Genomic DNA, 14,626 nt, shown 5'->3' with positions numbered 1-14,626 from the left:
TGGCGTGTTTGATTATTCTGTTAGTAACATCGAACCTGTGATATCCCATCAGGACTTGCAATATCGTGTCGATTTTTAGAAAATAAAAAAACGAAAAATATGATAAATGATACATAAATTCTGCGCTCTTCAATTCAGTACAATTACCATTCATACAGTTCACTCTGTGCTTTCGAACGTATTTGTTTAGATTTCGAGTGACGTACGAAGCATCGATCTTTATTTGACAGAAATACACGTGCCTTTCTGTAAGTTCAATTGATGGAACATTGTTGGTTTCGTCAGCCGCGAAATTAGCGTCGTCTCGGATACTGCGCGCAGACGTCTTTGTTATCAGCGCCTTTTGAAGTTGAGGAACAGGTCGATCCGCTCGTTATCGGCTCGCTCGAGGGTTTTCCTCGTTTGCAACTGCGACGAAGCAAGCGAACCCGGGGTCCGGATGTAGATTTGATGTATCACCGGTGTCGCGCGCGCGGAGGACGCGCATCGATTTCGGACGAAGATTAATGACCACGCGTTAATGATGGCGGCAGCAGGGGGTCGTGCAAAATAATTCCGCTAAATTTCACGAACACAAAGGGAACTTGGGATTGCTCGAGAAAAAGTGCACGGGATGTGCGCCAATAATTGGCTATTCTCTTCGCGATGCGTGCACCCGGGTGTCCTATGGGGGGTTGTTGCATCCCTTACAGTTACCCTCCATTGAATCCTGTGGAGGGATACTCCGGTTAGGAGGTATAGGAAAGGATAACGTGCACGAGCTGGTATTTCGAAATATATTGTTTTAAAAATATATTGTTAAAATATAATGCTAGAAATTTATACATCAACATATATAGCGTTACATCAAAAGATATAATTGACAGTGTTAAGAATAAAACGATAAAATATTTTATATGCTATTTATCTGTGCGAGTATGTTGCACACTTAATTAGAAATAACTTTACACATATGTTTTATTAGTAATATATCTAATTAATTAAAAAATAATACTTTTAAACGGGAAAATATTCATAACATTATTACAAAAGTAGTAGATATTATAAAATAGAAAAAGGAAATAATGGCACAAAAAAATAAATAGCATAAAATTATTACATTATGAAAAGAAGAATTATAAATATGAAGAGGGACAGAGAGAATATGAGAACAAAAAAGGAAAAGGTATATACTATATATTAGTGCTATTGGCCTTTACATGCCATCGTGCATTTGGCATATGTGCAATCTATATCTTGTATATATATTATTATCAATATTCCATATATAATTATTGTAATTATAATATAATTATAAATCGTGTTACTGTTAATAATACCATTAATTTATAATATAAAATATTAACATCATGAATATAAATGTGATATCCGCGGGCGATTATTACACGGTTATCATACAGTATACCTTTTATCAACGCGCTTGCCATTATCTGGTACTGGGTCTTAAACTTCCTGTTTCGTGATGGCGCGAATAAAAAATGTATGGTTTCATTCAAGTGGCAATCTTATCATGCAAGTGGAACGACAGGGTGTGGTTGTGATATTTCGTGGAAGAAAAGTGCACTTTCCGTGTTTTTGAGGTCTAAAATTTCCCGGAGACTTTATCGAATGTTGCGGCTTCCTCGGTGGATTTATCTCAAATAAATATCCGTATCTGCTACTGTATATATGCACGTGCACAGTTAAAATAAATACGTAGGTGCGTGACGCACGCATTTATATTGGTTGCTGTTTATTTTTGCGTATTTGACTTCGTCGAACGGTAACGTTTCTGGTAAAGTCAAAGGATTTGCAAATCATTAATAAAATGATTCTTAAATGTCACATCGATTTGCAGCGATGTTAATTTTGCGGTTGATGAGGCAAAACATGGATAGTTTGTGGTGAAACTGAATTTATCAAAACATTGATATACAATATTTATTCAATAGAATTCAATATTTCTAGATATTATTTAACTTTCACACACAAGAATTCATTATTTGATAAATAGAATATTATATAACAGTTAACACTATCTCAGATAAAGGAACGAAATCATATGCATATAATAATAATAATAATAATAATAATATATAAAATACATATAAAATAATTTTAGCTATTGAATCATGTATTAAGAGGAAGTAAAAATTTGATATGGCAATAATGAAAGACCAGCGACTCCGATACCGTAAACCTCAAACGTTGTGGAAAAATTCGCGTGTTCCCGTTGGAAAAATTTGCGCGATTGACCGATCACTGTGAAATCCATAATGCACTTGGACTCACTCACGGGCCTCAAGCGATCTTTTGCGGTCGAACAACGGGGCATACTATTAGTATATACGTTCGGTAACTGGTCTCGTGATTTTCCGCCGGTCCTCTAGTCTCTTCTCCGTGCTATTATCCCAGTCGAAAATGATCGGTTTTGCCACGGTGTAATGGCACCAACGTGGAGGAGGACGTTTAAATTAGGGGGTTCTTAACCTAAGCTAACCCTAATCTGACCCCTCCTAAGTTTAATTTTTCTCTTAGAACAAATAAACATCTCTTAACGAATAACAAAGACCTCGAACGACATGAAAGATGAACAGATATGAAAAATCTAGGTGAATGATCTATAATACATTGGTTCAAGAACTTAGAAAATAGCAAGTTAGGCCAAGCCTGGAGGAACATAAATTTAATTTAAGTTATTAAACAGGATAAAAGATCTTTTCATAAAAGATAATTAGTGGGTACACGATTGTTAACACAATTGGTGAAAAATTTTAGAAAAATTACGCGATATCTCTAAAGCAATTAGAGCTGTTGAGATTTGAATTTGACCAGAGTTCAATTAGTAGTATTTATGACTTTATATCTGTGGCTTGATATGAAACTATAAAGAAATCCCAAGTTTTGATAAATGAGACATTTATATTCTAAACAGTTCAATCAAATCCTTCAAATATATTGAAGATTTTGTGACTTTGTAAAACATTTCCGTGTCAGTCATAGTTGATATCATTATCATAGCGCCAGTCATCGATGATAATCGAGTCGGTATTCAAAGTATTGAGAAATGATGTCGATTGGCTGCTGAAAGACCACAAACATCTTATCGGGCACGAAGGACCAGAGGCGATTCTTTGTCGAGTGCAGTAGTAGTAGTTCGCTAGAAGTCCTCCTCTCGAGGACCTCGCAGAGGAACGGAAGGTGGAGGTGGTGGAGAGCCTAAGCGAGGAGAGCGTGATCATGCAGGAGGCGGTGGCAGGGGCTCTTGCGGGTGGGAGAGCGAGGGCCACTGACGATGTAAGTACGAGCGGGCTCGTTAAACAGTTGTACGGCGCTTCGATCCGCCGCCGTGTCTCGCTGTTTCGTCTTTAGAGTGTTGATCGCGCGCTAGAAAGATCGGTGTGTAGTTTCGCCGAAAAGTGCGAAAACAAGTGTCACTGTATACGCGCAGTAATAACAATACCGAACCGGTAATCGAAACGCATTTGGAACACGAATGCAACGAGTCAAATACGACGAAGTTGCGTACTTCAGGAAAGTGCTGCATCTAGAACTGACGCTGCATGTATAACTGATAGATCTCCTGATAGAATAATTGATTCAAGCTCTGCGAGTGACAGCCGTGTTGGGTGAATTAACGCTGCATCGAGATCCAGTGGGAATTACGCGCGCGACGTGAATCACGTGAGTTACGGGAGAAAATGACAGATGATCCGCAAATTTGTTATTATCGTTGTCAGATATAACGGCCGTATAACCGAGATTGTCGGGGGCGAGAGATTACACTTCGTGAAATGTCAAGTGATCCACGTGGATCGATTACGCGAGCGACGGAAATGACGGGAATCGTTGCGCCGATGATTCGTTTCAATTTCAAGCTCGTACGAGATATTTCTGTGCCTCAATATATTCGCGCCACATCTTCGTGATATTGTTCGTAGAACGTTGTTTGTCCAAATTAAGACAGATAATGCGGATGATGTCACGATTTTACGAGTTCTTTCCGAGATACCGAGCATATTCATTAAGAGAAGTGAATTTTTCACGAATTGTTTCCGCATGACTGTGCATGCTTCAGGCATATTTTCGAATTTGTCCAGCTACGAGGTTTTGGAAACAGATTAGTTTTGTGACTCAAATATTATTCGTCACTGTAACTTGAAACAGTATTATTTCATTTTGAAATTGTAATATAATTTAATTATTAATTATTAATTAAAATAAGAATATTTTTTTAATCTCAAGCAAGCTTATTATAACATCTTTTTAGTATAATAACAAACAGATTTAAAATTTAGTTATCCTTTATATTTTAAATATTATGAATAAGTGTTTGAAAGTTTGTCCAGTGTTTGTTCGCATGGCTATACGGGGAAAAATTATATTTATCACATGTTATGTGATACAAGGTCAAAGTAGTTGATAATTTGAAACGAGTCTTGAAATTGAGACAGACATGTGCCGTTGACCGAGAGACGGAGAGAGAGAGAGATAAATCTTCCTTCCTGTTTGCGAGACGTTTCGCCTTCTTGCATGTTGGAGACGAAGCCTACTTCTTCTCGGGACAATCTCGGCGACGAAAAAGATGTTCGCAGACGTCGAGTAAGCGGACTCCTTCCCGGTTGCGGCGACGTTCGTCTCAAAGAAATGCATCAGGGGAGTTAATCGATACCGAACGATAACGGGATCGTTCGCGTTATCTCGGCGGATATAATCGCAAGAGACGGCGGCAATTCGACGAAACACGCGCGTACAATCTCGCACATCGTAAATTTACCCCTGGATCCGCTATTCTTGCAATCCGCAAACCGCTTCAACGGCTTGGGCGTGTCGATTCCCGAGAATCGTTTCCTATCAAGGGCTGGTAGATCTTTCCCCCGGGAAATTAAGGGTTATACGGTCTACCAATAAAATTATAATTTATTCAGTTAACAAATCATAAAAGTTATTATTATCTACATAATGTTGTAATTGTATTTGTATTTTAATATTCGTACCGTATATTTATTGTTTAAAAAATCTTTCCAAAGTCTTTCTGAGAGAGGCACGAATGATAGACACTTGTTAATATATTAAATTTTTTATTTAATTTAAATAAAATTTTTTAAATTGCTGCATTTTGTAAAGAACATGCGTGCAGCTCATTATATCAAAACTTTATAACATTTCTTTTCTTGCAAAAAAAGATTTCTCTTTTTTGGCATTTATATATTTCTATAATATTATATATTTTTGCACGTAATTCCAAGTTCTTAGGATTAATGTGAAATATACGGTACGAATACCATGTTAGCCATGTTTTACATTACACACTGGGAAAAAAATTCAGGCTTCGGCGTCGACCGAATGGCCGGATAAACGCCTGCAATCTCCTGTACGATACGAGGTGACTCGCGTAAAACGCGCGCGACTTCGTTTCGAGGCATCGGGGACGTGGTACCGTTCGATAACTCGCGCGTTAGACTCGCCCAGGATATCGGGCCATCGTGCGACGTGCGATTATTTCGGCATCGACGACGAACCGACAGCGGCAACCCCGATCATCGACGGAGGTCTTGCACATGTGACAAAGCGCGACGGATTCAGCATACGACATGCTGAAGATACGCATGCTGGATTATATCGGCGATACCGGGTGAGTGCCACATGCACCTACGTAGAACTTACACCTGGAATGTACGGGCTCTGCTTAATCCTCTAATTTCGAGGGAGCTTCAGTTCTCGAGAGTCTGTAATTTGTACGTATAAAGGGAATCGATTTTGATTCTACTGTGAAGACTTTGATGAAATTACCATGGCTTGGTTCGGATATGTTCGCCTTTATGTAACATAAGTTTAATTTAATAGCTCTACTAACTTGATATCTAATTATCGTGTGAACCTTCAAAGCATCTGAGTTTAACTACGTGTTTGTTTTAACTACGTGTATTTGAAAGTAAATGAAATTAAAAATTTCATTTGTTTCCTGCTGTAAAATAAGTCGCGAAACGAGATGACTTCGTAACGATAGCGATGCTGTTTGCTCGGCTCACTAATCGTCGCTTTAGACTTTGTCGCGACGAGAAATGCTCTCGCATCGCCAATGAAATTACGATCGTTAGGGACCATTTCGGTGTGCACGAGTGGCCACCGATCTCGGCCACTAGGAAAGCGCACATCGTGCATCCGGAATATCAATGAACGCGTCATGGAGAACAAGGCTGATCATTCTTTACCACTTCGGCTGTATAACGACGCGCCTCTCGAGCGCGCTTAATGCAGATCGGGCTCGGGCTGAAATTGGAACGTTCTAAGAGCCGTTCTCTCACACTCGGAGCGATATACCGGGAGCGACAAAAGGGACTCCGAAATTTATGGAACACTCTCGTCCTCCTCGAGAAAGAGACCAGGCTACCGCCTCTCGCTTATCAGTCGACGAATTAATTTGGTCGACGTCGAGCCACGCTCCCGATCGACGTATTTATCCGATGTAGCCTTCTTTAAAAAGGATAATTTGTGTGTTTATCGACGCCAATCGATCGATATGTGAACCTAGTAACTGACTGTTAAAAGGGTAAAACTTTCGAATATTTGTTCTGTTTCTGCTGCTCTTTATCTTGTTTATACTTTAAAAGCTTTGAATTATATTTTCGATATTCGAATAATTTGAGCGAAGATTTTTTTAAATAGCTAATGGCATCCAAAAGATAAAGTTTGTTCAGAGCCACAGAATTTTTAAAATTTGTCGAAAAAGTACGTTGGTCATTTTTAGAGTTCCGCTTAGTGACGTTCCTTAATCGAAATCCGGATATTAATTTCATTTGTATCTTGAACAAGATAACGCTAACATTTTACATCCATATATCAGAAACGTTACGGTATATTGTAATTAGATTGATTGCATGTAGAATCTATTAGACTTGCAACGGGTCGACACGTGTATCTACTTATTTTCTTCCAACAACGGTTTCCGTCATCGCTACCCGTCACTTTTGCGACGGCCTGTATCCGCGAGAAAAAAAAGCGTCTGACACATGCTCATTGCGAATGATGCAATTCCCTCTCCGCCGCCGATTCGCTGCCATATCTGCAGGGCCGAGCCGTGTCGAGTGACGCGGATATATTTCTAATTTCCTGCTTATTCCGCGTCGGCCCACACCGTCCGTCCATCCGGGACATAATGACGGGCGCCTCGTGGGTGCGAAACGTTGGCAAATTAATCGAACGAGGTCGTCGGATCTCGAGCGAACGAGCAAGCAAGCGAGCGTGTGGCACCGACAATCCTGAGGTTTCACTTGGTGAAACTTTTCCAGCACGATATTTACGCGTGCTCGCCGCTACGCTTGTTATGTTTGCATCGAACTGCTAATTCGACAGTCCGGAAGTAAAGATGACTATAATATAGATATACGGTAAAAGGAACTAAGTAGATGTAAGTTATAAGTTGTGCCATGTATATATACGTACCCATACACACACACACACACGTCAAGATACTTTTTCCGCGTGTATTATAATGCGGAAAATTATAATTGGTATAATAGTAACATTCATTTTATGACAATTAAATCAGAGGCAGTAATTTCTATAAGTAATGTATGATAATATATCATTAAATTCTCGATAACAGGTATCATAAAGTTAATTTTATCTTTTTTTATGAATAATGTATTTCAAATAAGTCTTATTCATAAAATTTGTTTTATTAAAATAATAATAAATTATGAAATATATACTCTTGGGTGAAATTCTAATATGATGTTTTTCTACTTTTTCCTTTTCAAGATATAAGGAGACACAAAAATCAGTTTTTGAACTATTAATAGATCATGTTCATAACAGTAGAAAGTCGATTGTGCGATTGAATCGATGTGTCATCATCGTGCACACGCGACATCGTTCATCCTGTGTCCCTCGCGATATACAGCCATACAGGAAGTTACGATGAAACGAGTCAGGAAACGTAACCGCTGAATACGTGAAATTTCCCGAGAGTATCATTCATTATGATTTCGAAGAAAAGGCGATGTAGAACGTCATATTGGTGCAATACAAGCAGTCACGCAGTACGACGTATATTGATAACGATAATCAAATATTATTTGTCGCGTTTTGCGTTGACAAGTTATAACTTGAATCACTAATCGCAGTTGCTGCATTATTATTTTATATACTGTTACAATTTTAAGATATTGTAATTTATCACTTATAATAATTGCTTAATAAGTGATAATAAATTTCACCACACACTTATAAAACTCGGTTGAACGCTCTCGTTTTAAACCGAAATTCTTTCGCACAGAAGCGAGATCTATTTCTTTAGTTATGCAGATATCCGTTTTCATGAATCCGGGACGCAAACATCCTTGTTTTCGCAAAACTATCGCCTCATAAATTCCCGGTTACAAACATTCGGCCCCCTGGATTCGTGGATTGTTCAATTTCGCGGATTCTCCAGATTCGCGAATTGATAGCACGTTGTATCATAAATCCTTAATTTCGCGGCGCCCATAAATCCCCATTTCCGCAAATCCTTATACAGACGTATGGCGAGCCCGCTCTCATTATATGAATTCTTTTACTGCACAGCGCCGTGTCCGTTAGATTAATCGCGGCCTCGCCGCGGTTTTATATTCTTTCAGGTATCTCGCCAAAGATAGATATCTTCCTTCATCTCTCGCGCGAGCGCAGCATCCCTCTCGTTTTTTTTTTTCCTTCATTTTCCGTGTCCGACTCCGCTTCATAGACACAGTGCCGGCAACGCCGGCACGAAGACGCTTTATTTGTGGAAACGATACTCCTCGAGGCAAGGCTGCTTGGTTCCATACGTCGAGAACTACCTACGTGTACTTATACGTAGGCGTACAGCTTGTTTCAAACGATTATTCAGAAGAAATATAATTTATGAAACGTTCGTCACAAGATCTTGGGGTCCAAATAAAACAGTTGGGAGTGAGAGTTGGTCAAATCCATAATTTGTAGGATCTACTTTAATGTAATCTTTTGTGAATTCATATTTAAGTGATCCTTACGAATTATAAATTCGCTCTCTTTTTAAAGTCTCTGAGCATTTGAAAGTATATTACATAGTGTATTACAGTGGGATTTCTCTTCACATTTTACCGCTCTATGTTTGATAGAAGTTTTCTTTGACGTCTGAAAATTTAAATTTATACGTAATTCATGTTATTGCTAGAAAAAGAAAGAAATATGAAAATCTAGCTATTATGCTAATGATGGAAGGATAAAGACATCAAATGCAAGGAACCGAGGAGTCTAACCGTCGCGCATAAGAATTCAGCGCCGTGTCGACTATTAAAAAAAATCAGGTTCTTGATCCGTATGAATGTACTTTAGGCACGCCCACTTCCGCAAGGACCGTCTCCTCGTCTTACGACCTTTCGAAAAGGATGTAACCGTCGGGGTGAATCGCATGCAAGCGACATGAACACTTTTCGGACGAGTCAGCTTAGCGTAACGGAAAGATCGGCAAACGTAAAAGGGTAAACCTGCCAGGATCTGTGCTGCATTACACCTCGATGTCTCGAGAAATAAAAAAATGGATTGTCGGTTACAGGATTTCCTGACGCGCTGAATTTTCCGTGTGAACGCCCGGGGAACAATTTTAAACCACTTAAAATGCTATAAAATCTTTGACAGAAATTAATTGAAAAATTAATCTTGCCATATTTTTTAAAGTCTATATTACATTAGTAGAGGAAAGTCCCCGATTATGAGATACCATATCGATTTTGCCGAATGTAACGAAATCTATAGGCAGAATTTAAAAATGTAATACGTTATCTTGAAGAGAATTTAATAAGCTTTAGGTTGGTAAAATGAAAAATCTAATTTAAATATTATTTTTTCTGAAAATTAAAAAAATTTGAAAAAAGAGCTTTACGCAGGATCGAGAAAGTGTGCTCCTAATATAAGATACCTCGAGAAATCGGTGTTAAAAGTGCAAAATACATCGGTATTGCAATTAAAAAACTTTATTAGATAGTTTGATAAAAATACTGCTGCCACAGCCTTCGCCAAATCTTCACGATTCCACTGTCGACGCTTCCTCGTTTCTCTAACCTCCATAGTCAGATTCTATAAAAATTAAATACACAAAAATTCGTAATATAAATTCGTATTAACTTTTCTTTAACCTTAAGTAGTATTTTCTTTCATTTTATTACACTACATAATCTTCATATTCGAGCAATAATTATCTCATATTAAGAGTACCCTGAATATCTCATTATACGAGCCACGCGCCTAGCGGTTCCGCGATCATGAAATCTAACCTCTACAATTAAGCAATTCAACAAATTGCGTATTTTCCTGTTACTACGATTCTACTCTATTATTGCATACTGAATTTATTGCCAACCATTTCTTTATTATATAATAAACAAGGTTTAAAGACTAACCTCAAGTTACTTTGACATGTTCACAATTTCACAAACCTTTTCTTGCAAAGGCTAAACGCAATAACGAACAATGAATTTTTCACTAAATACATTTTACACCAAGAGTAATAAGTTCATGGTGGAACTAACAGATGGTGCTCACTAGTTTAGCAGAAACCCCATTATCTCATATTAGGAGCATATCTCATAATAGGGGATTCTCCTCTATTACATTAGTATCTAATTATTTTTTGACTAAAAAATTACTTCAAGAATAATCTTCAAAATTACTATTACTAAAAAATTACTATTAAGATACACTTCGCGAATATTGAAACAAGACTTTAGCATCTATTGTTCAAAGCGCGCGATTTCTGAGACACCGTATGTATCATCGCACCTTCGTTGCTCTTACATGGTCATCGGTACGTTCTGTTGAATGTGCCAGAGTACTCTGGAGTAAAAGCGCCTGACACCTTGTCGATTTTATCGAAATCCCGAGGATCACTGTGCGGCGACTCGGCGCGCGGTGGCTGCACTTAAACCGTGATAATAATTACCGAGGCTGACGCGACTCGCTAAGTGCCCGTATACCGTGTACGTTAAAGTGGTAGAACCAGTTACAGATGAAAGTAAGACGCGGGGAAAATCGCGCGATTAGATAATCCCCCTGTCGCCTTAGCACGCGCTACGCTTTTTTCCTTCGTCCTCAATGTTTCTTTTATGATTTACAAGCGGTACAATTTATTTCTTTGAGAAACCGCAATACTGAACTTTGTGAAACGTCTAATGCATCTTACGTAATGTTATGTTTCTCCTTCTCTCGTATCTTTTATCATTGTTTACTTATTCTTACAAACTATAATTACAAGTTAATATATGCACATAGTTTTGCAAAAATTAATAATTTTGCGATAAAATATTACAATTCTGTAACGTACTGATTTTTATTTGCAGTTATTGTTACAATAATTACGATTTCTAAAAATTAATTTTATGCGTTACATTGTATTATATTAAGTAATATCTTAACAATGATGTATAAGCTTTGTGCGTGTCTCAGCAATATTTTGTAGATAATGAAAAACATACCGGGTGCTTCGCCACAGGCAACCGCTTCTGAAGTCGACTATAGTGCACAATGCACTATGACCCGACACATTCGTGAGTTCGAGCAATAATCCCTTGACACCCGCGACGTAAACGTGGACTTTCTTCGCGTACATGCGTGAGTGTGCACGTGAATGTACAGGGTGTTCCGTTTCGTTTGCCCTATTATCAGAAATAATCTCAGATAAGAAGTACGTGTGTGCATGTGTGTTACATAACTTTCTGGTTATATCGACACTCTCGTGCTAAATCAACTGATAGCAGAATTATTCTTCTCTTTCATGACACGTTATTTGCATGCAAATTAAACGAGTTGCAGCGCTTAGGATTTCACATTATGATTCTCGCGTCATGGGAGACATATTCCTTTAACATTTGTTATTGTTTAATAGAAAATGTATTTTAATTCTCTGCAGAAACGCGTGGGTAAGAGAACACTTGACCTTCTACATGTGAACCATAGAAACATGTTATTTATTCCGATTTTAAAGTAGATGCAGGTACTTTGGTAATGGTACGACCTACCCTTTAAGCGCAATCTTGTACATACAATCCAGCCCACCACTGAAACGAGCGACATTAATGCTAAATATCGAGGTCATTGAGAAAAGCTAATTTGCCGCCGCCTGCGGCTTTTGATACGTCGATATCATCTGTTTAAAAAAAATTGGCAATAATGTTCCTATCCGCAAGCGAGTGAAACACATGTAATAATGCGACCGTTATCAGCGATTGTCGGCGTGAATAAATTACGATTGCTATCGCTCCATTTTTAAGCGCCTTGGCAGCCTTCTTTTCGAGACGGTTCTTATTAGTAATTTGGAATATATCAGTTATAATAATAATACGTAACTTTAATGTTGATACAGAGAAATGTTGTTCCTCGGCACCCGGTATGCTGCCGTGCGTACATAGTATGTTTATTCGTACCTGCGTGTTCGCAAACAACGCGCAAAGGAATATCGAGCTCCACCGCAAATGCTCGCGAGAATTTGCTTTTCGTAGTGCACAGCGGTGATCGCTGAATACGAAAGTATCCATGGGTGGGTATTCGCGCGTCGATCCCGCCGCGCGTTCCTAATCTCGCGTGCTGTGACAATGCAAGAGAACTGATAGAAATCACGCATGGAAATCAGCCTGTAAAACGGCATGAGACGAGAATCCCATGTACAATAAAGCTGCAACAAAAGAGTATTCATTGTAATCTTTATTTTAAAGAGCTACCGATTGTAGAGAACGATCATACAAATGAAATTATCAGATTAATATAATTATTACCATCATTTTTATCATTTATTTTCCATCTTTATAGTTTCGGAATGTGAGAATGATTCATGTCGGGAAGATTGAGCAATTTTATTAAAATGAATGAATGTGAGTAGGTTTTGATTACATCTCTCGAAACTGCAGAAAAATTTGTATAATGTTCCTCGAATATATTATATTTCGTGATATATATTTTTATTACATCTTTTTTAAAAAATGTATGTGCATACATATATTGACCTGAAAATATCATTATTCTATTGCGCGCTGATACTTATCCAAGATGAGATATCATTTCTTTTTTTATCATACGAAATACGGTGCTAAAATTATACAGAAAGATTCCGGAAGACTAATTTTTTTAGAAACTAAAATTGAGGAGAAAGTAACGAGATTATTTTAATTCCTAAAAAAAGCTATGGAACTGGAAACTTCATTATACCGGAATAATTGATTGTGCCGACTCCAATTCCAGCGGAGAGAGCCTCCGTCAAGTCGGGAATAAACTTTTCTTTTAAATCGCGAATAAATGGACGGGCTTCTTCGCGGATAATAAGACGTCTCGGTTTCTTTGATCCCCTTTATCCTTTCGCGCCCCGCAACGGCGCGTACTGCCACATCCTGCCTTTATAGGTCGTTAGTCAACGTCTGCGTGGAAAAGGACATCAGCTCGATTTACGAAGCGCCGACAGGAAGAAGGATTTCCATTCGTTTTAGTCGCGCGAAGAGTGAGGGAAAGGGACGCGACGTTCGCACGCTCACCGCTTTATCGATGTCCTCGACACGATGTTAATCCGGTGGAAACGATACCTCAATATTATACTCAGGTACGAGTAAAATCTATGTCGACTGTGACCTTCCATAATATTTTGATTTCTGTCCTGATCGTGTATTTAACATGATTATCGATATCGTTCGTATCCGTTTTGAACGAATTTCCCAATCCAAGTTAAATAAAGTGTCGATAACCGGTGTTTGTCTTTAAAGCCGAAATATACTCATTGTCAGCTTTAAATATATAGACATTAAATAGACATTTATAATGATTGTGATTGTAGAACTAATTCCTATTTACTTAATTTATACTATTACTTGTTAACTATAATATTTATTTATCAATATCTGTATATTAATATATTCAAAAATTGAAAATTTTAGAGACAAGAGTGTTCAATTTTGAAATGAACTAAATGATGCAGAGCTTTGCTTTTAATCGCTATTAAATCGGGAATTGACCTCTCAGCACAGAGAAAAGGGTCAAAAAATCTGATGGAAAACAATTGAACATTGTGTCAGAAAATTTATTCGATGTGAAATTACACGGTACATTAATTATACACCAAATTTAATTATTCTGCCGGTTCCGGAACACCCTGTATAGGTGCGTGCGATGACAGGGAGACTCGTAGGTGCTTTATGAGCAACGATAGTTATCGCCCTCGCTAACTGTAATTACCAGTTCCGCAGCGTGCGGCATCTTGATGCACCTCCACGGATTTAATTCACCGGAAATCGCGTGCCGGAAGTAAAACCGGGAAAAAAGAGCTGGGACGTGTCGCGCTGGTAATACTTCGTATCGTTTGGTCTCCTTAGCAGTCTGATGCTTTAGGTGCACCAGTTGATCCTCATTGACCTGAGCTACTGTAGTGATGCATTCATCCGCTGCTATTTTTGTGCCGAACAATTGAGCAGTCAAATGCGATAATAGCTCAAAACTCGTATCTTTATTTGTTGAAACTGTATTTGTTGTGATCATCGTAATCATCGATAATTTCTTAAAGGATTTAATATAACAGTCTAATCCATCTTTTAGATATTTTAAATTCTAAAGATTAGCCTGAAATTAAAATTCACAAGTCGACAAATGTCGAACAAATTGCGAAATGTGATAT

The 14,626-nt window shown here is 38.2% G+C and overlaps 1 protein-coding gene across 4 annotated transcripts in view; it reads left to right on the top strand.

Annotated features, from left to right (window-relative positions):
* Nucleotides 1–14,626, top strand: part of LOC105277651 (rap1 GTPase-activating protein 1) — a 109,948-nt gene that overhangs the window by 15,986 nt on the left and 79,336 nt on the right. The window contains exons 1-2 of one of the 4 annotated variants that reach the window (XM_011336166.3): nt 3,292–3,663; nt 5,309–5,614. The exons of 2 other annotated variants lie outside the window; for them this stretch is intronic. In XM_011336166.3, the coding sequence (XP_011334468.1) occupies nt 5,574–5,614 (41 nt within the window). In that variant the 5' untranslated portion in view covers nt 3,292–3,663; nt 5,309–5,573. One more of the 4 variants, XM_011336167.3, reaches the window with a different exon arrangement.

This window comes from Ooceraea biroi, chromosome 7, assembly GCF_003672135.1.
Source record: "Ooceraea biroi isolate clonal line C1 chromosome 7, Obir_v5.4, whole genome shotgun sequence".
Taxonomy (NCBI): Eukaryota; Metazoa; Arthropoda; class Insecta; order Hymenoptera; family Formicidae; genus Ooceraea; species Ooceraea biroi.
The sequence above is the reverse complement of the archived record's forward strand: the minus strand, read 5'-3'. Positions and strand labels throughout refer to the sequence as shown.